Here is a 27,776-nt window from a genome sequence, read left to right as displayed (position 1 = left end):
GGAGGACTTCTATTCATTTATAAGTAAAGGTAAGACAGTAATAACATTTATTTTGTTTTGTTTTTTAAGGAAATGTGTGTTTTGTGAGCTACAGTTTGTACGTATGTGTAAGGATGCAGAAGTGAAACATAACCTGTAAACTGCTGTCAATCTATGCATCTATTTGCAAATCTGATTCTGATGACGTCAGTGCCTCACCAGCTATGAACCTCACCGCACGTCACTGGTGTTAACCAGTAATAGTAAATGTCAAGACATCTTCTGAGCCTGATAAAGCCTCTTCTTGTGTCCCTAGTAACTCTTGTGTTTCTGCATTCCAGTGTTCACCTGTGACTGTACCTGAGATACATCTCTCCTTTGAAACTTAGCTCATCCTCATTGACCTATGGTGTACAACTCTGGATGTGATTATTTGCCGACTGAAAGTAATTTCTGCAAATGGGTCAGAAGCAGTGACACCTTCTGAGACTGTTATAGCCTCCTCTTGTGTCCACAGTAACTCTTATGTTTCTGCATTCCAAGGTTTACCTGTGACTGCTACTGAGAAATATCTCTCCAGTGAAACTAACCTCATCCCTTAACTATGTTGTAAAACTCTGGAAGTGATTATTTGCCTACTGAGAGTTATTTCTGCAAGTGGGTTAGAACCCTTAACAAAACCATGTCAGAACAACCAGGCCAAACTGACCCAGCTCACACTTTCGAGAGAACTCTCTCTAATCAGATAACCATAATTCAGACTCATGATGTTGTTTTCCATTTTCTCTCAGGCCAACAAGCGGCTACAAATCAAGCTTTGGAACAGATTCTGTATTATGAACTACTTCTGCAAAAAATACCACTAATAATGTTAATCCACAGGAGTCACCATCTCATCTGAGTAATGCCTTAATACTAAGGTTCTCAGGTGATGTGCAAAATTGCACAGGTTTTCTCTTAAAGTTCTAACTATTTGCTAGGTTTGCTGAGTGGCGGAGCATCGAAATGGGCGGAGAAACAGCAGTGAGTTAAAGCCTGGTCTTTTTACAGCCTCTTCTCCTGTATTCAGTCTGCCATTCCTTCTAGCTCACCTCTATGATACAACATATCTATTGATCCTATATATCTGAGTAATTTCTTTACGAGTATTTAGACCTCAAACAGTTGTTTAAGAGTAAAGCATGTTTTCTCCATCTCTATATTCTATGGACCTCCTACCTGGAGGTCTACTACCTACCAGCCCTCTGTACAACAGCAGTTGCCAGGAAATCGAATCCATAGAGAAATATTTTAAGGGATCCCTTGCAGCTGGCATTATCTTATTATCTTCCTGAGCTCTGGGGGTGGGCTTCTTCTTCATTTGTGTAGATCAATGAGAACCTCATCTTCTCCAGAGATCTTGCAGACCACAAAAAACATGTCAATTTTTTTTCTCCAGCACCTCCTCTAGAACTGACTCTAGGCTGAAGTGAAGAACTGTAAGCTTCACCAACAATCAGTGACCTTTCTAGTATACATCTTTGTACATGTGGTTCCAACAAAGATAAAAGTCACAGAATTTTTCCTGGTTTTTCCAGTTCTATCATCAGAAACTACAGCCAGATTACAACTCCTTCAACATCTGGAAAGTGTCCTTGGTCCTTGGAAAATCGGACAGACCAGTGAAAAAAACAAAACTAAACAAATTAAATAAATAGAACTGTACATTTTGGTGAAGCTCTTTTTCTGTATACATTTAATAAACATTGTTCAGTTTGACTCAATAAATAAGTATTTTCTGCTAAAAAATTTTGTCTGAAATGTTGGACAATGTTAACCTGATGTGAAAATTCAGATTAACATATTCAGTGTACCCATGGTAATACCAAGGCCTGACTGATGAGTTTACAGAGATATCGGCAGAGCCAATGTTGAGTTTACTGCTCAGTTGCCACTGTGTGACAGGAATATGAGTTTGTTAAGTAGAGCGGGTTAATGCGATCTGGTCATTTTGAATTTAGGATTAAATGCTAAGTGTGAATACTTGCCTATAAAAGTGTCTACTTGTCAGAAGTCTGAATGTTTTAGATGTAACATGCCAAAATACATTTTTCATAACCACAAATGAAATACAGATTTTGTGTACACACATCAGAAGAAGTACATAACACAAGCATACACAAAGTGTTTTTACCTGTACTGAATTGTTTCTGATGTGGTTGAAGCTCTTAGCTTGGTCATGAGAATTCTTACTATGTTGAAGAGGAAAACAAAGTTTATCTGGAAAGACAGAGAAAAGCATAGTTGAGCTCTGCGGTAATGACTTGCAGTGGAGAACGCGGATGACAATTATCTGGTGAGAACAGACAGCTCAGTGAGCTCTTGGTAAGCTTACTGAGCTGTCTGCAAGCTTTGGCGCACAGAACAGCACAAGTCAAAGCACAACTCAAAATACGATATGGAGAGGCACAATACATCAGAGGAACAGAGGTAGTTGTGGTGATACGGCATGATTGTAAGGGGTTGTGCACGATGACAAGTTCTATGTAATTTCACCTGAAAAAGCAAATATAATTTCATAGATCCAAAATCAGGATTCTACACAAAATTATTCTTTTAATCACTTTTGAAATGGTTTAATTCTTAAAAAATGTCACTATTGAATTTAAGCCTTAGACAGAAAGCCATAAAAATTTTGAAACTGCAATATAAAATTATTGCACATAATCTAGGCAAAACTATTTTAGCCAGATGTTTGGACTGATGTATAACTCTTGCATTTAAAATTCAGGTAAGTCATTTGAAAATGTGTTACTCTGACAAGAAGACATCTTTAAGTCATGGCTTTTAATACAGAAAGGCAATACCGAACTATCTGGCCATTTAATGATTTGAATTGCTTGGCATTCAAGCCTCTAACACCCTATAATTTTATGTAGTACCAGATTGTTTCTGTCAAAAAATGTTTACATTGTCATCAAAAGACTAGGAAGCATATTATGATACGACTGCTTAATGTCTTATGGTAGACAGCTACAGTTGGCATTTATGATTGCTTTATGACTCACTCAAAATCACTTCATAGCTTCTTCATATAAAATAATCTTTTCAATGATGATGATAGAAATGGGACAAGAAATGGATGTTAGAGTAACAGCACTGGTCAGAACATATAGAGAAGCTCAATATACCTGAACACTTGACATAACAGTCACTTACTGTATAGGCAAATATATATTAAAATAATGCCTTTAGCACTATGTGGGAATTGATTTGTTATGAATTATAGTGGTTTTCTTCCAACTCCAAAGAAAAACAGTCCTTTAAAGTGAAGCTGCCTCTTCTTGTCTGAATGCCACCCATTACAAGACGTTGCCATATTTAATTTTTCTACAGTTCTGTATAATATTTTCACTTTTGAATATGAAAATCAATAAAATCCCAGTGAATCACCATCCCAACCAAATTGGAAATTTTAAAATTACAAATACATATGAATACAAAAAATGCCCTCTAATAGCTGATTGTCACACTGATTTGTACAAGTGTAAAAGTTAAACACACATATATGGTTATATTTAAAGCCACTAACCAGAAGCACAAAAATAACTGGTCCCTGAAAAATATAGTCCATGTATTTTCCAGGTTCTTTACCAAACCAGCATCTGTTGATAGGAAAAAGAGAAAGAATGAATTGTATATTTAAAGAATACTAAAATTGATAGATTTCAACAAAGATACTTACTTTTCATTTTCATAATACAGTTTTCCAATAGCCCAAGCCACAATTATAGGACAAGGAATGCCTAGAATAAAGGCAAGAAAGGTGATTGAGGCAATATAATTTTTTTTATGTTTGGTTATAATTTTAAAATTATATAAAACAACAAAAAAAGAAATCAGTGGTCACCACTCAGTAATTTCAAAGAGGGGCAGGAAAACAAAAAACAACTAAAAAAATGGTCAGGAACATCAGGTAATGGTGACAAGGACTAACAGCCAATACAAGACAATATATCCCCTATAATTGTTTTCCTAAAGAGTTACACTTAAACTACACTTTATAGCTGTTAAACTCCACAGTCAAAAACCACATAAATGAAAACTAAAACTAATTTTCTCATACACAATCATGTAAATGATGGGTCCAAAGTATACTACAAAATTATATACTGAGGGTGCTTTGACAAAGCCAATATCTAAGAACGATTTCTGACATAAAACTGTCTCGTCAAAAGATTTTTCCAGTATTTTGTTTGATTCCCCCTATTGCAGAAATGGTAATCAAATAAAACATTTACACAAATCTGTCAAGTGAGTTGAGAATGGCCCTCTAAATAATCATCAAATATTCAAAGACTCACCAAATGAGCTTGAACATTAACTGCTTCTTGTATTTGTCTCATAGAAGAAAAAGAGGTTTTGCAACAATTTTTATTTTTTTTTGTAAGCTCAGTCCAGACAGAAGAAAGACTTAAAATAAATTAGTTTTGAAATCAGTAAGGTTAGTTGAAAAGGTTCTGTGAACATAAGTTGTTAAGTCTTACCATAGATTATCAGCTGGATTTACGTCTGAAATTTAACTATGGTCATTTTTTCTAACACATGTTCCGAAGTTTAGGTGACCTGCTAGAAGGGGAACTTCTGCCCTGATTGAAAGATTCCTCAGCAAGCCCTAACAAGTTTTCTACCAGTATTGTTTATAGCGTAGCATAGCTTTATACCGTCACTGTTTCGATTGTTCATTGTGACAACCAGTTAACGGAACTTTTTATGGAGTTTTATTCAACAATGGCTTTGCCTTTTCTGTTTTTCCTTAAAGGCAATATCTGTGAAGTTAAAAACTTACAGTTTTTATGTTACATTAGAATCTCAAAGTCTACTCTTGAAGATACAGGTAGTCAGTGAAAGGATTTCAGAATTGGGTTGATTTGCTCCACTTTATTGGTTTTAGCTAGGATCCTACATGTGACTTTTGTCACCCCTAATGTAAAGTTAAACACTGACACAAAAGGTGCGCTGACCCTTCAAGTTGTATTTAATTCAGTCAAGTATTATACCAGAGTCTGATCCAGTTTTCTAGGCACAGTACTAAGAGGTAGTGATTAACAGTCTCAAATGCTGCCATGAGGTCCAGTAAGTGGAGGATTAAGATAGGCCTGTATTTCTGCAGTGGTAGCTTATCAAATATGCTCTTTTTCATACATATCAAAGCTTGTGGTTTTGACGTGAAAGACTCTGAAAAAATGTCTCTAAGTCTCTATTTTGAACGAGTAGAAATAGGTTGAATCAAAAATATCTAACCCTTCTCTCTCTCTCACACACACACACACACACACACACACACACACACACACACACACACACACACACACACACACACACACACACAAACACTTGTTCAATATCTATCCATTTTGGAACTTGTCATATGTTCATGTTAGTTACTGAATGTATGCCTAACCCTGCCATTTACCCAAACTATTACCATTATAATTCTAAACCAAACCTTAACCTGAAGTAAATTCAAACCATACCTCTAAACTGATTGACTATGAATAAATAAAAGGGTCGGCCTTTGGTCCCCAAAAGGAATGTTAGTCCTCGGGGAGTTAGTAAATATACACTCACCGGCCACTTTATTAGGTACCCCATGCTAGTAATGGGTTGGAACCCCTTTTGCCTTCAGAACTGCCTCAATTCTTCGTGGCATAGATTCAACAAGGTTCTGGAAGCATTCCTCAGGGAGTTTGGTCCATATTGACATGATGGCATCACACAGTTGCCGCAGATTTGTCGGCTGCACATCCATGATGCCAATCTCCCGTTCCACAACATCCCAAAGATGCTCTATTGGATTGAGATCTGGTGACTATGGAGGCCATTTGAGTACAGTGAACTCATTGTCATGTTCAAGAAACCAGTCTGAGATGATTCCAGCTTTATGACATGGCGCATTATCCTGCTGAAAGTAGCCATCGGAAGTTGGGTACATTTTGGTCATAAAGGGATGGACATGGTCAGCTACAATACTCAGGTAGGCTGTGGCGTTGCAACAATGCTCAATTGGTACCAAGGGGCCCAAAGAGTGCCAAGAAAATATTCCCCACACCATGACACCACCACCACCAGCCTGAACCGTTGACACAAGGCAGGATGGATCCATGCTTTCATGTTGTAGACGCCAAATTCTGACCCTACCATCCGAATGTCGCAGCAGAAATCGAGACTCATCAGACCAGGCAACGTTTTTCCAATCTTCTATTGTCCAATTTCAATGAGCTTGTGCAAATTGTAGCCTCAGTTTCCTGTTCTTAGCTGAAAGGAGTGGCACCCGGTGTGGTCTTTTGCTGCTGGAGCCCATCTGCCTCAAAGTTCGACGTACTGTGCATTCAGAGATGCTCTTCTGCCCACCTGGGTTGTAACGGGTGGTTATTTGAGTCACTGTTGCCCTTCTATCAGCTCGAACCAGTCTGGCCATTCTCCTCTGACCTCTGGCATCAACAAGGCATTTCCGCCCACAGAACTGCCGCACACTGGATGTTTTTTCTTTTTCGGACCATTCTCTGTAAACCCTAGAGATGGTTGTGCGTGAAAATCCCAGTAGATCAGCAGTTTCTGAAATACTCAGACCAGCCCTTCTGGCACCAACAATCATGCCACGTTCGAAGTCACTCAAATCACCTTTCTTCCCCATACTGATGCTCGGTTTAATCTGCTGGAGATTGTCTTGACCATGTCTACATGCCTAAATGCACTGAGTTGCCGCCATGTGATTGGCTGCTTAGAAATGAAGTGTTAACGAGCAGTTGGACAGGTGTACCTAATAAAGTGGCCGGTGAGTGTACGAAAAGCTGTGATAAATGAAACAAGTACACACATGTTATGTCACATTATCCCTGTGGGGACTTCCATACTTGTCACATTCATTTCAATGGCCTAACCCTTACCCTTTTCCTAACCCTAACCATTGCCAACACACATCTAAACCTAAACTCCATTAAAACCATAGTCCTGAACCAAACCCTGACGCCAATAAGAGAATTGGTCCTCATGAGGAGCAGTTGTTTGTTCCCACAAGTACCTATAACTCCCCCAAATGTAGCATATTTCTGGGTGATTCTCCATACAAGGTAACTGAAACAACGTCTAAAAATAACACACACATAACACACACACACACACACACACAAGCCCAACCGGCCCACAGTATGGCTAAGAGATTATTTCCGTCTTGGTTCATTTATTTTGTATGTAAGATGTAGGATAGACTGGGAAAAAGAAGTCGTTGAAGTGTGAACAACTCTACTTGCATGAGTGTTGAAGCAGAAGCATTAGTCAGCTGCATACACATGAGTAGTCACACCAGGAGGTATGCTTCAGCTGCATTAACTCCAAGCATATTATTTTTGTACATTCCTGTCAGACTGTGGCTTATTACATGCATCAATTCTCTGTCCTAGATCAATTAACTTTATGTTGACACTGTAAATATGGATAAGATCTGATGACGCGTCTACCACATGATGCAGGGCAAGGTAAAAGTGAGGTGGATTTCTCTACCTCATTTTTAAGGTAGAAAAAGCAAATAAAAGTTATTTCTTGGCTTGGAAACATCATACTTGTGAATATTGACTAGGAAATCACCTAATAAGTCATCCTACGGCAGCTTCCACTGCAGCATACAGCAGTGATGCTCACTTGAAATTCCTTGACATTTATGACCATTTAAAGATCATTCTTGGATAACACCAAAAAGATAGTTTTGCTCAGATGATGTCCAAAAAAAAAATTTTTGAGGATACATATAGATTTAATATATCTTTTTACAATACTCCAAATTTGAGATAATGAACTCTCTTAAATAACCTTTTGTTTTGCAGATTCACACAGAATCTCTGGACTTGTTTCACCAGTATTATCAATGGTAAAAAAAAAAAAAAAGAAAATTTATTCCCTCCTCCATTTTCGTGGCTTTGTCACTGATATGAATTGACCCTATAGTGCATGCAACACTATTAACAACTCAGGGTTGGGGCAGATTCTGTTCTAAGCATTGCAGGACTTTGATGCCATCTATTGGTTTTAATCTGGTCATTCTTCACCATTAGATTAAGGGTTCTTGGAAGCCACAGTTCAAAACATTATTTTGCGTAGCCTCGCCTGTGTATTCCTGTAAGTTGACAATCTTTATATTCTATTTGGATCCGTTTTCATGGTCCTCAATCCTGCTGATTTCATCTTTCAGCTCTACCACGGCGTGCTCAAGTTTGGCTTGTAGCTCTGTCACTGTGTCCTCTGTTTAGAATATCCTTTGTTCCGTGTCCTCAGCTGTTTGCTCAATCATCTTCATGTTTTCCCACAACAAATATAGCAGCTTAACTATTTGGTAGGGTTTTGTTTCAAAGCTGGAGCTGAATTTATCAAAGACCCAGTTCTTATCTTATCGACAAGGCTATCTATGACCTCTCTCGCTAACCTTATGTCAGCCTTGCTAGCTTCTTGGTTCAATTGAATTATTTGGTTTTTCACTCGCTGTCTGGTGTCTTTTCGCAGAGTTCAAAGAGTGACAGCTCTCCTAGATATGTGCTAATTTGCATTAATGTACTTTAAATATATAAAGACAACATTGATAGCCCCAGAGCTCAGCTCCTGCACTCCTATTAACACCCATATAAACCTGTATTTTAATTAACTGTGTTTTAATCTGTGTCAAATTAAAATATACTGTAAAAAAAAAACAAAAAAAAACATAAACCTTGCTATGCTTTGCCATATGTATGGCATTAAATCAGGAGCATACTTACACCAACCAATGAAAAGGAAGACCCACTTTCTCAACTTATCAGTAGAATAAGTCATTACAATAGCAGTGTGAAGATAGCATCCTTCAACAAACATCCAGAAGAAGTTGGTCACAACAAAATAGTTGTATATTGTTGTAATTAATCGACACCAAGGCTGAAAAAGAGAGATGCAGGTTAGCCAAAAGAAATAGGGTAATAATCTTATTTCATACTGGAATAGTTTTCACTTGCCAAAACTATTGATTACATGTTATTAAGCTCTTTTCCACTGTGATTACTACTAAAAACAGTGTACTTACCTCATTACTCTCATGGATGTTGTGATCAATCAACTGAAGCAAAAACCACATAACGTTCCTCAGTATGAAGGTAGTAATCAAATTCCAATGGATGATGTTTCGAAGACATCGTATGCTCCTATACCATAAACCAAATGGAGATGTTTCAATTATATTTTTTAATAAAGTTAATTCATAAAGTCCCTATATAGCCACATGTGTGTGATTTTTGGCATATATGTGTCAGGATCAGTCAGCATCCTTGCTGCCGAGTGTGTTTCTGCATGTGAGCCAAACATATTAAGCCAAACATGACAATATGTGGGTAAGAATGGCTAATATGAAATCCCAATAGTGACAAAGTGAAAGAAAAAGGCTCAAATTCCTCTCAATGTTATGTGAACTCAAATCAAAATAGGCGCTTCACACTGATTCTCAAAAGCAAGACATCTTATATTTCAGGACCCAAATGAGCTAATAATGTCACCCTTTAGGAAAGATCTAGGCATTTTAGCACCCTACATTAAGTTTACTAGATGAAATGGACTGGTCTGTAGTGGCCAATAAAAAAAATCTGAAGTTTTAATATGGCTATATGTTAATGCTGTTCACAAATTAAAAAATAATGATTTTGTCTTAAAAAAGTCGTTATTTTTTGCTAAACTGGTTCATTTGTTGTTTTTTAGAAAATGATGTCTTTTGTTATTGTTGGACTAAATATGCATAAAATATTGCAAATTAAGGATTGCATTTCTAAAATATAATAGTTTGCATTAGCAAAATGTAAACTATAACATTACATACAGTGGGGAAAAAAAGTATTTAGTCAGCCACCAATAGTGCAAGTTCTCCCACTCAAAAAGATGAGAGAGGCCGGTAATTTTCATCATAGATATACCTCAACTATGAGAGACAAAATGAGAAAAAAAAAATCCAGAAAATCACATTGTCTGATTTTTAAAGAATTTATTTGCAAAATATGGTGGAACATAAGTATTTGGTCAGTTACAAACAAGCAAGATTTCTGGCTCTCACAGACCTGTAACTTCTTCTGTAAGAGGCTCCTCTGTCCTCCACTCGTTACCTTCATTAATGGCACCTGTTTGAACCCGTTATCAGTATAAAAGACACCTGTCCACAACCTCAAACAGTCACACTCTAAACTCCACCATGGCCAAAACTAGAGAGCTGTCAAAGGACACCCGAAACAAAATTATAGACCTGCACCAGGCTGGGAAGTCTGAATCTGCAATAGGTAAACAGCTTGGTGTGAAGAAATCAACTGTGGGATCAATTATTAGAAAATGGAAAACATAAAAGACCACTGATAATCTTCCTCGATCTGGGGCTCGACGCAAGATCTCACCCCGTGGGGTCAAAATGATCACAAGAACGGTGAGTAAAAATCCCAGAACCACACGGGGGGACCTAGTGAATGACCTGCAGAGAGCTGGGACCAAAGTAACAAAGACTACCATCAGTAACACACTACGCCGCCAGGGACTCAAATCCTGCAGTGCCAGACGTGTCCCCCTGCTTAAGCCAGTACATGTCGAGGCCCGTCTCAAGTTTGCTAGAGAGCATTTGGATGATCCAGACGATGACTGGGAGAATATCATATGGTCAGATGAAACCAAAATAGAACTTTTTGGTAAAAACTCTACTCGTCGTGTTTGGAGGAGAGAGAATGCTGAGTTGCATCCAAAGAACACCATACCTACAGGGAAGTATGGGGGTGGAAACATCATGCTTTGGGGCTGTTTTTCTGCTAAGGGACCAGGACGACTGATCCGTGTGAAGGAAAGAATCAATGGGGCCATGTATCGTCAAATTTTGAGTGAAAACCTCCTTCCATCAGCAAGGGCATTGAAGATGAAACGTGGCTGGGTCTTTCAGCATGACATTGATCCCAAACACACCGCCCGGGTAACGAAGGAGTGGCTTCGTAAGAAGCATTTCAAGGTCCTGGAGTGGCCTAGCCAGTCTCCAGATCTCAACCCCATAGAAAATCTTTGGAGGGAGTTGAAAGTCCGTGTTGCCCAGCGACAGCCCCAGAACATCACTGCTCTAGAGGAGATCTGCATGGAGGAATGGGCCGAAATACCAGCAACAGTGTGTGAAAACCTTGTGAAGACTTACAGAAAACGTTTGATCTCTGTCATTGCCAACAAAGGGTATATAACAAAGTATTGAGATGAACTTTTGTTATTGACCAAATACTTATTTTCCACCATATTTTGCAAATAAATTCTTTAAAAATCAGACAATGTGATTTTATGGATTTCTTTTTCTCATTTTGTCTCTCATAGTTGAGGTATATCTATGATGAAAATTACTGGCCTCTCTCATCTTTTTAAGTGGGAGAACTTGCACTATTGGTCGCTGACTAAATACTTTTTTGCCCCACTGTATTACATGGAACATTGTAATACGTTACTGAGGTTCAGTGACTGACTAGAAGCAAAACAAAACCATAAGCAGATTTTATTATCAGCACATTGATATATGGAATTATTGACTTAACAATTGCCTGGCAGTCATTGAAAATCATAGTCATATGAACCTCTGGGAAAAATAGCTGCCCACCCTGATTTACAATAAAGTAAACAACATTATGTCAGGCATGCATTGAGCAGATATGTGATGAAAGGATCACAGTGTAAGTGGGACTAGTGCAACAAATACTCCACTCGCAGTTCACATAAATTATCACTGACTACCCATGGCTGAGATGAATGAGAGAAATCATCTATCCAAGTATTTGTTGTGGATGGACTGAAAAGGAGGAAGCTAAAATCCATTGCTTTCTAACCCCTTGAATAATTTGCTTATAAGAGTTATAGAAACAGAAAATGTTTTGGTGTGCTTGTTATAAAACTATTTCAATTTGGTATCAGCAAAGTGGTCCTCACAGAGTCATTGTAAAATATAATCATAGCCCATGTGCTTGATTACATTGGTTCATACCTTAGAGGAAAAAAAATAATGTTTTTTTATTTAAAATACAACTTTAAACTCTTTAAAACACAGGTTGTTGTAACTTAAAGCTATGTAAGATTTAACACACTACCTATTTGTGGTATATATAGCATAGTGCTCACACTTTAAACCCAAAATATTGCTGCTGTGATTAAGTACAGTATGTTTATTTTATTTAATCTAGCTCTTACAGCAGCATCTAGGACTGACATTTTAGAAAGTAGACTTAAAAAAAAACCTCTGCTGCCTGTCTTAATGGAGACAGCAGCAGAGATTTTTTTTCTGACATGAGCAAGTTAATGACAAGCAGAATTAGGATGCAACATTAGTTTCACTGATTATCTTCAATCTGATCTGATGCATAGAGTATAGGTCCCATTTTAGATTATTTTTGTACTTGCCTTAAGCATAAGAAGAGAACAAAGGCCACAATAAGAGCTCCCACAGAGATACAGTGGCCTAGGTAGTTGATGATCAGGGCTATCTTGTAATGCATGGGATATTTTCTCTGAAAAGAAACCCATATGTTAGTTATTATGTCTTACAGCTAGATCTGAAAGAGTAAACAAAACACTACAAATGAGGCCCTTAATCATGCATATGTGAGAAACAAATATATTTTATATCTGTAGTCCTTTAGATTTTGGTTTTTAATCTATTAACAGCTTCAAAAATAGTTGAGCAGATTGTTGCTCAGCTGTCTGTCTGTCTGTCTATCTATCTATCTATCTATCTATCTATCTATCTATCTATCTATCTATCTATCTATCTATCTATCTATCTATCTATCTATCTATCTATCTATCTATCTATCTATCTATCTATCTATCTATCTATCTATCTATCTAGTCCAGATGATTTATTTATATATATATATATATATATGTGTGTGTGTGTGTGTGTGTGTGTGTGTGTGTGTGTGTGTGTGTGTGTGTGTGTGTGTGTGTGTGTGTGTGTGTGTGTGTGTGTGTATGTGTGCGTTGCTAATACCAATACCAGTTTTTTCCAGTGCAAAAACAATGTCCCATACAAACTTCAGATGTATGGCTAAACATTATTTTTAAAAATAAAGCAACCTCCGGAAATAGAGTGTGGAGATATCAGAGGTAATTAGATTGAATGCTCAGTAACTAGAAACATTACCACTCAAAGCTTTTGTTAGTTTAAGATGGGCACTGCAACATTTGTGCATTTGTGATTAGTGCATTGTTAAAAAAATGCGTTTCAATGAGCATTTCTATGTAAGCAGAAGTATTTTTCTCCTCTGTTAAATAGTCACTAGTGATGCTAATCAGTATGTTATAAGAATTAGCAAGGGTAGAATTTTTTTTTTGAATGTGAACACACTAACCTTCTCTTCCAAAATAGGCTCGCAGTTGGAGTAATTGATCTTGAATGCCCATGTGCCGTTATCCATGCATTCTCTGTAAGCACTTCCTGAAAAACAAGAGCAACATGTTTAAATGAAAATGTATTAACTAAAAGCACCATTGCCAGGATTTTTTCAAGAGAGTTTACATCTAAAAGGACATAACATTAAAGGTGAAATGGAGTAGAGCTAAAGGGAAAAATCTTTGAGCACCAAACAACTGACAACTTACACACTTTTTCTCTGCTTGGAAACGTATAACTGTCATCACAGGCAAAAATATACTGCTGATATGATGTTGGTTCCTTCCCATCTCCACTTGCATACCTACTTTACTATACATTATCTAAATTTCACTTTATGCCTCATTTACTTTACCTTGGAGGGAGAAAAATAAAGTTATTTTACATCTTCTCTCTATGTATTGAATGTTAATCCACAAAAATAGAAAAACATATTTCTATGCTTCATCCAAAATCTCATGCACTTTTTAGACCTCAGCAAATCAAACACATGGCTCCAAATAGGACCAACCTTTTATGGCTGACCTGTAAAAAAGGGAAAGTATTCAAGTAAAAAACTGCAATCTTAGAATTCTGCCCCCTTGAATTAAGGGTTCCCGATCAAGACTTTTTTTTTTTAAGTTATCAATATCTGTATCCTTGACAAGGTTTAATCTGATTTTGGTTGTAAGGTTTCACTAGCCACATGTCCAACAACCCATTTTGCAAGACCAATAGCTAGTGGCAGTTTCTGATATGAGCAACTTTGTCATATAGGGCAGCATACACTTAAGATCTTCCCACCTTCCCCTCACATTAATCTTCAAACACTATATTATATTAAGGTTGAGAATTACATAAGCCTCAGCCTGATTTTTTGAACATTGCTAAAACCTACACTGCAAAGGTATCATATTGTGTATACCATGCATGCTTACCAGTGGTGTAAAATAAACATAATTGTGACCCAGTTGTTACAGCAATACACAATAGCATCACTCTACTTCACACTTAATTATGCAGATGGTTTAGTAATCTGGACATATGCAGAATAATCTGGACACATACAGAATATTTGAACCTGAAAAGTATGTCCTCATTAAATGTTCTGTTAATAAATAAGAGATAGCTTGAGGATGTTTGTAAAACATTGAGATTCAGTCCCAGATAGTCAGTTAATCTGTAAATACGTAATCTCCCTGCAAAAATTAAGAAGGGATATGGCATCATAGAACAATAATATCCCAGGTCATGATGTAGGAGAACACTGACTTCAATCCCAATGATTTCAGTATACACACACTTATCAAAACAAGAAAATATATAGTCACACATATATTTACAAAAAATCCCTTACTGTAACTTCCCTGCCAACAGCCCCATATAACATGGATTTTAAAACTGTAGTATACATAAGAAAGAGAAAAGATAACAGCTTTACAAAGCAGTTTTCCTAATATTCACAATCATCTTCAAAATTAAAGAGAGACACTGTATTCCAACTCCTGTCTTTTTGTCATGTCAGTTGTTCTAGGGTTTTCAGGGCTGGCCTGGTAAAGCTGCAAAAGCAGTGTAACAATGGTCTAAAATGAACAGAAATCAAAACAATATATCAAGTTTATGTATCAGATCAACTTTTTCTGTAAATGTTTTCTGCACACTTTTAACTGGAACTGCTTCTAGGACTATTTTAAGCTAAGATTGAAAAGTCAAATTAGAAAAAAAGAATAACCATGCCTTAGTTTGGCCAGATCTAGTGCTAGGCATTACTGTACATATACCATATATAATCTATCATATGTAATGATAGAGTTCAATGTATCACTTTCCTTAAATGAAGATTTAAAAAAAAAACATGAATAATTATGCTTTATGGATGAAATGCATTTTTTTCCAGATCTAACCTATGTGAGAGCAGGAAAATTACTGAAAAAGGGCCCAGTGCTCTCCCTATTCCTCAGTAATCCTACTGCATGCATGCATGCATGTCTGTGTTTTTTAAAAAATGTTTTTATGGATGCACCTGTGTGTCTAACATGCGTTAACCTTACCGACTGTTGCGTAAGACCCTTACTCAATTTAAAAGTTTATGGGGAGGTGCTTTACAGGCCAGGTAAAAAAAAAGAAAAATGTGATTTCTTCAAAGCTTTGTTCAAAGTTGAGTTCTACTATCTGTGTGAGGCTTGCAGTGAATACCAAATGAGCAACACCGTTTTTTATTCATGGCAAGGCTATGCAAAGCCTCTTACCGTCACTTCCTTGTATATCTTTAATAACCAGGTTTTCATAATCAACTCTTACCTCAACATTTTATTTTGAAATTGCTCAGAGAACTTTTAGTGAGCCCTCCTTATCTCCCTTTCACTAAACAACATTAGAGCAGCTCAGAAGAAAAATAAGAACATCAATAAGTATCTAAAGGAATTTTTTTAAATCATTCCACGATAAAGCTAGATGGTCTAGTCTCCAACTGAGGTTTTCTATATTTTAACATTAGTTCTCTTAACATTAACCAAAATCATATTATTTTTCGAGTATATTGATCATTGAAGTGCTGTTATGTATACCTAAATCAACAAAGGGATAAATGAATAATCTCTTTTACATGTTTTTTCTACTTGTGATGAATAGTTTGAACAAATGTGTCATGCTTTTTGGCAATGATGGCTGACTTGATTTCTCATTTCATTCACCTTTCTACCCTGTTTCTCATTGCTGCTCATCTGATCCACCTCCTCCTGCTTTCATTTGAACCCCTTGGTCCCAGCCATAAGTGCCATATTATTCTTTAGCATTTGGTGTAGAGAGTTTTTGAGCGTTACTTATGTTCCGTTTGCCTGATCGTGACCTGTTTCTGTATTCTGACCTTTTAGCCTGCCAGCCCCTTTTCTGATCTGTCTGCCTGACCTGTCTTAGGACTCCTGTTGCATTCTATTGTGGACTGAACCTGGATCTGCCTATTGACGTCACCCTTCGGATTATCCTGCCTTCCTTTACCTGGTTGGATCTGACCTTCTGCCAGTTCTGCAGCCTTCTAGTGGGCAAAGACTAAACTGTAAAACCAGGGTAGAGACTCACACGTTCATAATCATCCTTTGTCAGATTATTGTGGTCACTAGCCTGTGTTTCTCTCCTATAGAAGTTCCTGTCTTAGACACCCTAGCCACTGCTACTGCAGATCCTGTTTATTTTAATAAACATTTTTTGAGTTATCCCACTGTCTGTCTTTCCTTGAATCCTGGGTCCCTCTGTTCTGAGTCATGACAAAATCTGAGCTCATATTCGTCTGGAAGATCACCTGGGCAGTCAGTTAATTAATGAGAACCAATCCACATTCACAGTGACTCCTCTGAAGGTCAATGTACGGCTATGTGTTTTCTGTCCTTCAATGCCAAAATACAGAATAAAGGTATTTTTTGCTCCACTCCACTCTAGTCTGGAATTCTGCCAGATCAAGATCCACAATTATGGATTTTTTTCCCTGTATCAAACAGGAAAAAGTACGTCAAGAAGATCCAGCAAGTAAAAGTAAAATAGAGAAACAATCAATTAATAGGGACTAAAAATTTGAGCATCATTTCCATATATTCCCCCAAAAAATAACCTTTGATGTAATTATTAGAAGTAAACTATATGCTCTCCAACATACAATGAAGCAGATTTGTCATCTTGTTAGAAAAATGTATTTTGAAAGGTTTAATTATTTTATCAGATACAGTTGAAACAACTTCCAAAGAAGCTCTTTCTTGCAACTTTAAGAGCAACTTTTTATTGCATGAGGGAATGCAGATTATGAAAGTTGACAGCAAACCAATTTTGTAGGATTCTAGAACTGCCCGCATTTTGGATGGAGATGTTGGGTTTAATTGAAATCATACTGAAATAAGAGCTAATTTCCAAATTGTGCTCCTATGAATTAACAAATATCACACATGCTCTCTTTGAGCTCCAAGGAACTCAAAGCTGTGCAAGATGGCCTGAACCATGGAGGCTGTAGTTGTTTCTTAGCTGAGGTGGTAACGAAGGGTGTAGGATTACAGCTTTCAGAGACCTGTTAACAATAAATAAATATGAGTAAGCCAGGAAAAATAACTTTTGGACTGAAATATATACAGAAAAATCCGCTTATAGTGGTCACGGATATAGTAATCAACAGCTTATATAGATCAAAAGGCTTGGGACAGAATAATTTCTATACAAATACTGTTTAAATAATTTGTTTATAGTAATCAAGAAATCCGCTTATAGTGTACATTTTTGGCCATTTTATGAGTGTAAAAATAATCTCAAAATTACGTGTACATCTAGGAGGTACAAGAGCGCTTTGGTGCGGGTACCAGTTCTGCGTGCAGCATGGGGGGTGGATGAAGAAGAGGAGACTGTTGTCCCTTCCAGACCTAAGATGAGGAATGCAGTCTGCATATCAAAGGCTGGTCTCCTGCATGTTGGTTTAAAACATTTTGACCTTTTACATCGTTTTGAAAAAAAAGTGAACTCAGCGTTGGACATCACTCTGATCCAGGGAACCATGGATAAATATGTTAAGTGATTTCTTAATGCGGCACAGCAGATCCACAGCACAAAACATAGGTAGGCTAGCTTTAATTTTCTGTTGCCTATTCAGTTATCTTCTATGTTGTTGTTCTATGAAACCGTTTGTTTCAAACTTTATTTTCAGACTTGTTAAAAAAAATGCACCAGGTGCACAGCAGAGCCCACGCACAGAATAAGTTACATAGGCCTACTATTGGATATTATGTCCACACACTGTGCAGTACTGTGCTGTGATTAAGCATTTGTTTCAAACTTTATTTACAGACTTGTTAAAAAAAAGTGCAACAGCGGTACAGCAGTACATAATAAATTACGTAGGCTGCCATTGTTATGTCTGCGCACAGCGCAGTATACTGTAATTGAACTTGCATGGTACTGTAATAAAATACAATAAATGCGGAAGCTATCTGTTTAATTTCATTTTTCTAATTGAAAAACCACACCAATGGTTGATATTAGATTATATTCTGCATAAAAAAATAAGTGACATAACGGTAAATTCAGTTTTAGTAATCAACCACTTATAGTATTCAAATTGGCTCTGGACCAATGTGACCACTATAAGCGGATTCAACTGTATAACATTATGAGAGGTTTTTTCATTTGAGAACAGAGACTGACCTCTTGTAGCTTACTAAGAATTTTAAATAACAATTGTAAACATAGTCACGTTGATCACATATTGCTTTGCGCTTCTACTTTTGTTTCTGTAATAATGTTTGCATTACTACAAAGACAGACAAAAGCACTTGAATAACTGATGATCTAGAAGACAGCTTAAAGTAATAGGTATTAAACATTTTCTGAGGAGGTACGACAAAAGACAGAATCAATCTCGGGTCTAGACAGTGATGGCTGGACAAACAATGTTTAAACAAATTTTAAGATAAAACAATTAACCTCTTTTTCTTTCTAATCCCGAACATCAATACTTTCAAAAGGGCTCAGACTCAGACTTCAATTCCTGCACTGGAGGGATAAGTTCTCATTATGTGGGGCTGCTGTGAAACATATTGTGGTGTAACCTCATTGATTCTGCTCAGACATATAGTATATATATATATTTTTTATTTATTTTAACATATAAATTTGACAAAAATTGCCATATATAAAATTTCCACATCCTTTATTTATTCATGTCAAAATTGTAGCCTGAGTCTCTCACAGACAGATCTTGAACTGGCATGTCAAATTAAAACTCTCATCCCATTGTTCAACATATATGTACAGTGCAATGTGGTCTCCCACCACTTAAGATGGTACTTTAAGTGCCTTCAGTTTTGGTCGATTTTGGCTTCCCCCAGTAAACGCTGTATTGTTTGCCTAAAAGAAGACATGAGGAACATTGTGGTAAAGATCATAGCAGGATAAAATCTGGATCTCCCATACACTTACAGCCGGATTGAGATACAATACTGTTACCAGTTGCTATTTGAAAAATGAATAATGATGAACCTTGAAACACATAAATATAATGTTATGTTTGATAACTTCATAGTAAAAAGAGGTATAGATCCCAGCAGAAAGGTGCCATGTTGCCTGAATATCAACCCTGCACAATTTGCACAAATATACAGGCTCTCAGTGAAATTTAGCCACATTCACTTCCGACTTTATAACAAATTGGGTAAGGGGAAATGACCTATGCCATAAAGTAGTCTGCACATTTGTAGTTGATTTGTAAGGAAGAGTTACTGCCACCCTCTTCAAAGTTGTAAGTCGATGTATCATTACCAAAGTTATGAAAATATTTTATGAAGGTTGAAAAGTTTGTTTAAAGCACACCACACATGAATCACTTCCTCACATACTTTGGAGAAGAAAGAAGCTTTTATTCACCTTTCATGTAAGAGAAGCTGAGAAGGTGGAAATGTTACCCATGTGAATGCCATAAACTTAATATCTAGACCACGTTATAATTTTTGCACGTTATAAACACAATAACATCACTACTCTTGTAGAGTATAAATGTAAATGTATCCTAAACTTCACCCTGGGCAGGTCACCAGTCCATTGCAGGGGAGCACAGAGACATTTAAACACGCCCCTACCTTTGGATAACTTAGAGATGCTATTCAACCTACTGTAACAGTATTGTTTTTGGACTGTGGGGGAGAACATGAAACTCCATGAAAGTTTGCATGTTCTGGTCTGGCAATCAAACTCTGTAAGGCAACAGTGCTACAACCTGTACCAATGTGCAGCCTGATATTGTGTTACAATATGAATAAGGTACATCAAAGAAGTGCTTAAAACAGTCCTTTTGTGAGATTGAAAACAGAACATGTTTCATGCCTGTAAAGCTGACATGAAACATCCATCTGCAAAATAAAGATTGTGAATTTATTGACAATTTTATGCTATTAGTATCCCATTTTTGTATAATTCAGGTGTCATCCTCATTTCCTAACTACAGTCATAAAAATAAACATTGTAGCTGTTTGAGGAAATAAACCCAAGAAAAAGCATTATGCACTCAGCAGGGTTCTTGCATGGCTTAAAATGATAATTGTTTGCAACGCTGAAGGTAAAGCCCAGCAAGTAAGACAACAGGTGTTTCCTGCCAATGCTAGGATTTAACATATTTACAAATACAACATTTTGTTTCCAAATTCCCAAATACTCTAGCTTGTAGTCATCTGCCAACAGAGTTAAAAGTGAAATGCCCCTCCATGTTTTTCTAAGCAAATACCACACTGTGCTTGTGAAAGAAAGAGGGATGCTGCACACACTGAGCTTAGGAACCAGGTTGTGAGGATTGCTTCTGTCTATTTCACTGAGGCATGACTAATTCAAAGCAAGGATGCAGGAAAAGCACATTTCTGACAAACCATCTGTGCTTTGTACACTAACACAATCAACACTTTTTTATTTTTAAAACGTGTTAAATTCACATGCTTAAAATAACCATCCACAGACTCAATCTCTTTTACATTTAGGAGGTAAAAGGCTATTTTTTTATTTTTTGAAGTACTAACTGTGCTGCAAAAAATCCAAAATAGCCAAAAGGAAAAATTTGCAAACGTACATTAGAGGAATAACAACCAATGATCAACCAATGCAGAATCTACCAAGAAAGCCAAGCTTGTTTCTTTTTTCTTTTTTTTTATGAATTAATATCCTGCTAATAAGAATCATATGGGATAAAATGGGATAAAATGTCTTTAATGGAGGGAAGAGGAGCCCCAATCATCTTCTCTGCTGTTCTTACCACTCTTCTCACCTTCTTCCAGTCTGAGGCGCTGCAGCCTCCACACCATACAGTGAGACAGCTGGTCTGAACGCTCTCTATGGTGCTGCTGTAGAGGGTGGCGAGGATGTGTGGGGGCAGCTGGGCTCTCCTCATCCTCTGCAAGAAGTATATATGCTTTTGTGCCCTATATATGCTTTTGTACCCAGTGAGGTGTGGTGTTAACAGTTGAGGGTGTCTGTGATGTGCACCCCCAGGAATTTGGTGCAGTTGACCGCCTCTACAGCTGAGCTTCTTCCTGAAATTCAAGATGATCTGCTTTGTCTTCTCCACATTCAGGATCAAGCTGTTATCTTTGCACCAATCCACCAGCTGCTCCACCTCCTCTCTGTAGTTCTGGTCGTTTTCGTCACTGATGAGGACCACCACCATGGCGGTGAACCTGGGGACGCAGTCATGTGCCATCAGGGTGAACAGCAGGGGGCTCAGGACGCAGCCCTGAGGGAAGCCTATGCTTTGGGTGATGACATCAGAGGTGTTCTGTCTGACCCGGACTGACTGAGGTCTGTTGGTGAGGAAGTCTAGCAGCCAATTGCAGAGGGTTGTATCTAAGCCCAGCTGTTCCAGTTTGCCCATGAGATGCTCTGGGATGATGGTGTTGAAAGCTGAACTAAAGTCCAGGAACAGCATCCGCACGTGGGTGTTCTTCTCCTCCAGGTGTGCCAGGCTCAGGTAGAGAGCAGCAGAGATGGCGTCCTTAGTGGAGCAGTTCCGTCGGTAGGCAAACTGGAAAGGGTCGAATGATGGTGGTAGAATGGAGACAATGTGTTCTTTAACCAGCCTTTAACCAGCCTTTAACCAGCCTTACTTCATAATAATTGGAGTCAGTGCAACAGGCCAGTAATCATTTAGTGAGGTGACCTGAGGCTTGTTTGTGACTGGAATGATGGTGGCAGACTTGAAGCATGCAGGCACTATGGATCATTCTAACGAGGTGTTAAAAATTTCTGTGAGGACACCAGCCAGCTGATCTGCAAACTCGTTGTATGCCCAACCAGGTATGTTATCAGGCCCTGGGGCCTTCCTTGGGTTGACTCTCTTCAGAGTTTTCCTCACTTCAGCTACGTCTAGGTTTAGCCTCTCCTCCCCCTGGTGTTTAACAGCTCTCACTGCTGGAGTGCTGTTTAGTGCCTCAAACCTTCCAAAGAAGTTGTTAAGTTTATTTAGGAAGTCAGTGTTTTCTGCATCCAACGGAAGGGGGGGGGGGGTCTCTGATGCATAAAATATTCTATTTTATGCATCAGATACTTGATTTTATCTGTGTAAAATAGTCGTTATTGTGTCAGTTTTTGTTGTAAAGACAACAAGTAATTAACTATGAATAAAGGTTAATCAAATACAATAAGACATGAACAAGTTTTACATGACCACTGCTGTACAAGTGAAGGGTTGGTGGAAGAACAAAGGGGACAGAAGGACATAAATGTAGGTTGACAAAGAGATAAACTAATTTATTAACTTAAACAAAACAAAAGTCGCTGCTAGGCAAGAAGTCATAAAAACATGAACAGGACAGGAAAGAAACAGTTACAAATCTTGACATGGGATTCTATGAGAACAGACTCAGGGTGTAAATTTGGGTAAACATGAAACTGAAATAGCACAAAGCTGCAGGAGGAGCTAATATAACAACTAACATTATAGAAACAGAACAAAAAACATCTTAATAAATTACCATGTGAAATATCTCACTTTCAACTTTGTTTAATTTCCTGTCAAAAATTTTCTTACAGTGTAATCATAATAAATGTGAAATCGTGCACTTGGGGCAGGGGATTGGTAGGTAGGAGATCCTCCACACAATTAAGACAATTATATACTAAAGAAATATTGGTGTTTAAAGACAATTTGAATAATATTATCTGGTGCAGATCTCTGCAGCACTTTTTTAGACTCTCCGTTGGAGATTAATTTTCTTTTCTGTGATATCTCTGACTTACTTTAACTTTAGAGAAGCACTTTAAAGACATTTTCTACTGCTGTACTTTTCTACTTGAACTTTTTATGTACACACAGCTTTAATTGTGGTGCTAAGGGGTAGCTATCCTAGGGCTAGCTTAGCAGGTACTAGGCTATTTGCTCTGTCTCTACTGATGTTTTCCAGGCTATTGCTGAATGTGTGTCTTAATGTCCGACCTAATCGCTATATAGGGCACTATACAGTGGTTACGCCATTTTAGATGATTGTACGACGTCTAGTCCTGTAGATGAAAAAGTAATGGACTCGAAATTTCCCACAAAGTTGTGATGATCCATGGTCACTAGATGAGCAGATATATCCAGAATGCTTTGCGATACAAAGCATCATGGGATATGTTTTAGCAGCGGCCTGCTGTGTCTACCCAACAGCTGCAACAAATAACAAAGATAGTGCATGCACTGTGCGGGTAGGCACAGTCAGAGTTCACTATACAGTCCACTCTATAGTCCCCGCTTTATATAGTGATTGAGGGATATAGGGGTTAGGGTGGACACACTATATTTCTGGATCTCCTACCTTCTGCACTCTGTTTTAGATGTTCAGTTATTCCACCAATTTCTTTAGTGATACTGGGATCTGGAAAAAGTGCAGATATCTGCAGTGTTAGAGTCCTGGGAGTAAGAGTGAGAGTCCCAGCTCCACGCTATTGAATATCCAAGAGTTAGAAGAGGCCATAATACATACCCATCCCACTCAGTGATACACCAGCTAAGAAGCAGAACCTTGTAATTGGCAACTCCGTGGAGAGAAACATGGGGGACAGAATGAGCGACATTAAATCTACCTAAAAATGCTTGCTACAGATAAGGTTAAAGTGGAGTAAGATTGCTTACTAACTTATGGCCAATAGTAGTCTAGCTCCCCTTGTGGCCACAACTGCAGCAGCACTGCTTCAAAAGTCAAGAAACAGTCAGCTGGCCACTCTCCTGTGTGTTCTTCATCATCATCATTATCTTCAACATCACCATCATAGTTTCACAGCTAAAAACAAAGTGCTGAACACCGCCGAGGCAGGCCGGACTGCACCAATCGGTGCGGAAGACCGGCAATAAGACTCGAGTGAAGAGCCACAGCCTACTGGCTTTCTCTGCCCGCATTTTGCTTCTACTAAACATCTAAAATAATAAAGATATCTTACTGTATACTAGCAGCAAAGTGGTAATTTACCAATCTAATAATAAAGTTGAGAAAAGAGAATCGGTTTTGCATCCGGCTACATCTTTCAGCCTGCACCGATGAAACAAACGTCTTGTTTTTCAACTTGTTTTTCCATGAGAACGATTCCTTTTATATTTTCTCTTTTTAGCCTTCTCAGAAGGTTTAAACTTTTCCTTGCCTCATCCATGAGCAGCAGCTGAGCAAGTCAAAAAATAATAGAGCAAAAGCCTTAGCTCAATGACTATACAAGAGCCAATGGCTATAAAGCGAAGCATTCTTCCAGGTCACATGACCTGGCCAACGACTGTGCATCATCTACTAACTTACGTAGTCGGTATTTCAAGAGTGGAGCCCCATTCATAGCATTGACAGTATCAAGCACTGGATATTGGCCTGAGAAATTATTTTGACTAACTCACATGCATCAACTGTTTAGGTCCAAAAGTCTGTGGTGTGCCTTTAATGACATAACAATCATATTGATTAAGAATATTAAAATAATCTTAAGCCAGCTCCTACATGTCTGTCTTTAACAAGGTCTTAAAAATGCAAATCTACTAGGTCGTTGTAATACTTAAAGGAAGACGGTTCAAGAGTTACAGCACAGCCACAGAAAATGCTTGGTACCCTCTAGTTTTCAGCCAAGAACTTCTCACAACCAGACTCATATTATGTGCCAACAGATGCTCAGAACAATAGACAGGGATTAACTTTGGCATTTGCTGTTGCTGACTGTAAGCCAGGGCAGCGAATCCAAAACAGGAGTTATGTGTTCACATTTTTTTGTGCCTGTAAGTAAACAAACCTGCATGTGATGAGTGGAGGTCTGAATGAGCCAACATGACAAAGAATTGCAGTAATCCACATGACATGCAATGAAGCCATAAAAGGAACTCTCTAGATCAACATAAAGCAGAATGTGCTTCACTTTACTAACCAAATGTAACTGGAAAAGCCAGATTTAAACAATGCACTTATCTTCTTATGAAATTTGAATGAGCTGTCCAAAACCACAACAAGGTGTCTAGCAGAATGATGGCAGTACCTACTTAGCATGCCCGAAACAGCGACATCAAATGGATTTCCATACAACTATTTCAGTTTTAGAGTCATTTAGAACAAGGCAATTTTCTTCAGACTTAAAATAGAATTTGGACATTTCCATTATTTAAATGCAGGTGCATTTCCAGATGATCCTTAAAACAATGAAATGTAATTGTATCCCTTCTCAATATTCCCCAATTCTTAATCTTTCCCAATGCTGCCACTTGGGGAAATAAATAAATTAAACAGTAACAAGTCCAAGAAACAAACAAATTAGTGAGGCCACATCAGATGTATAGAGTCTGAGATACAAAGGAAAGGATCATCCTACCAGATAAAATATAAACCACTGTAAGGCAGTACCTTTGATGGCAGGATGATGGCAGGGGATTGCCACAGCCTGCATTCTGGGTCCCTGAACAAGACCCTTATCCCCACACTGCTCTCTGGGTGCCGCACAGTTGAGCCCACTGCTCCCTACGGGGCAGAGGTGTATTTCTCCAGTGTGAGATTAATAGAGTTTAACTGTTATTATTATAAGGATGGCTCTCAAGATATGAAAGCAAGATTTATGAATGACGGTAACAAATAAGGCTGTTTAATCTAAAAACACTAAAACAATAGAGCTGCAAAAATCGATAGCTAACAAAAAATCATTAAAACTGTTTCTATGCTGTGGCATAGCTGAAGGCCAGATAATAGGCCTATTTTGCATCCAAATAAATCAGAGGCTCACTTTTCAATTTCGAAATAAGTCTATTTGTGAAAACTTAAAGGAATAGTACACCCAAAACATGATTAGCCATCAATTTCTACTCACCCCCATGCTGAACAACACTCTGGAGTACTTTTTTGATATCTCAAATGCATCTGGAGATCTGGGAGGCTTCTTGCTGTCTGCTGACATTCAAATAATGGAGGTCTATGGTGACCGAGACAGAAAGATCCATAAAAGTCCACAAAAAACGTGTCAATATTCCTCCATACTGCTCGTCCAATGTATTCCAAGTGTCCTGAGTGGGTAGCATCCAGAATTTACTCGAAACGAAGTCATTTAGAATGTTTTTAGAGCATAAACAGTAGTGTATAGGATTTCCTGAAAGCGCGCACATGCGCGCTCATGACGCTACGGAAGCCGGCAGACCAAACCAGATGAAATTGCGCATTCAGCGTCTGCTCTGCCAATAAGGCAAGCGTAGAAGAAGAAATGTGCTGTTTACCTGTGCAAAGAAAGAAACAACGAAAGAAAAATGTCTGAGGACTTCAGTGTTGAGGAAGAGCATGAGTTCTTTGCCGAGCTGAATGCGCTGGTTTGGTCTGCCGGCTTCCGTAGCGTCGTGAGCGTGCATGTGCGCGCTTTCAGGAAATCCTATACACTACTGTTTATGCTCTAAAAACATTCTAAATGACTTCGTTTCGAGTAAATTCTGGATGCTACCCACTCAGGACACTTGGAATACATTGGACGAGCAGTATAGAGGAATATTGACACGTTTTTTGTGGACTTTTATGGACCTTTCTGTCTCTGTCACCATAGACCTCCATTATTTGAATGTCAGCAGACAGCAAGAAGCCTCCCAGATCTCCAGATGCATTTGAGATATCAAAAAAGTACTCCAGAGTGTTGTTCAGCATGGGGGTGAGTAGAAAATGAAGGCTAATCATGTTTTGGGTGTACTATTCCTTTAAGGTTTGCCATTTTAACGAATGGCTGAACAGCACCATGGTAAAGAAGGCTTGGGACATGCCCTGGGGACAACAAGGAATTTATCATTCTCAATAGATAAAGTCCAAACAGTCCACAAACATTTTTAAGCAAATTCGATGGTAGATGATCCACAATCAAATAACAGTATTGTTTCCATTTTTTTCCTCTTTCTTCTTTTATCACTAACTGTAACAGAGTAATGGATCATCCAAATCAATAGAGAAATTCATGAGAACCCACCCATGGTTATATGTCCTTGTAACCATCAATGGGAGCTGACATTGTTCTATTTCATCCCTACTGACCGCCAGAGGCAGAGCTTAAAGCACATGTTGTGCCATATGCTATGATCATGGTTTTTGGACATTGGGAACCAGTGTCCATATTTCATCTTGACATTATGACCAGAGGAGAACACGCAGCTTTGGTAAATACCAGCTGGGGGATCCTTGCGGCCCTTCATTTTCGGCAAAGGCCTCAACAGGACCTCCCACAGAGGTGTGACTTGCCAGCCTCCCTCTCTGTGGGAACAGACAAAACCACAGAGAAAAACAGATTCTTTCTCTAGCCTCCTACTCTCTTTCTCTCCTCTCCCTTGCCCATGAAGCCGGGGTCCGCTCCGGCAGGATCTCCGTCGAAATGGAGATCCGAGGCCAAGGGGGAACTTGATCTCCAGAATCATCAAGGA

The 27,776-nt window shown here is 38.2% G+C and overlaps 1 protein-coding gene across 1 annotated transcript in view; it reads right to left on the bottom strand.

The window, feature by feature from the left end:
* The window catches only part of LOC119794156 (corticotropin-releasing factor receptor 2), an 82,414-nt gene that overhangs the window by 9,609 nt on the left and 45,029 nt on the right, over positions 1–27,776 (bottom strand). The window contains exons 3-9 of the mRNA XM_038301553.1: positions 13,374–13,459; positions 12,424–12,530; positions 9,065–9,182; positions 8,766–8,919; positions 3,704–3,764; positions 3,551–3,623; positions 2,153–2,238 (exon numbers count right to left, since the gene is read on the bottom strand). Of these exons, the coding sequence (XP_038157481.1) occupies positions 2,153–2,238; positions 3,551–3,623; positions 3,704–3,764; positions 8,766–8,919; positions 9,065–9,182; positions 12,424–12,530; positions 13,374–13,459 (685 nt within the window). The remainder of the gene's footprint in view (positions 1–2,152; positions 2,239–3,550; positions 3,624–3,703; positions 3,765–8,765; positions 8,920–9,064; positions 9,183–12,423; positions 12,531–13,373; positions 13,460–27,776) is intronic.

The sequence above is a fragment of the Cyprinodon tularosa genome, unplaced genomic scaffold, assembly GCF_016077235.1.
Source record: "Cyprinodon tularosa strain WSP-4 unplaced genomic scaffold, ASM1607723v1 ctg47, whole genome shotgun sequence".
NCBI lineage: Eukaryota > Metazoa > Chordata > Actinopteri > Cyprinodontiformes > Cyprinodontidae > Cyprinodon > Cyprinodon tularosa.
The sequence above is the reverse complement of the archived record's forward strand: the minus strand, read 5'-3'. Positions and strand labels throughout refer to the sequence as shown.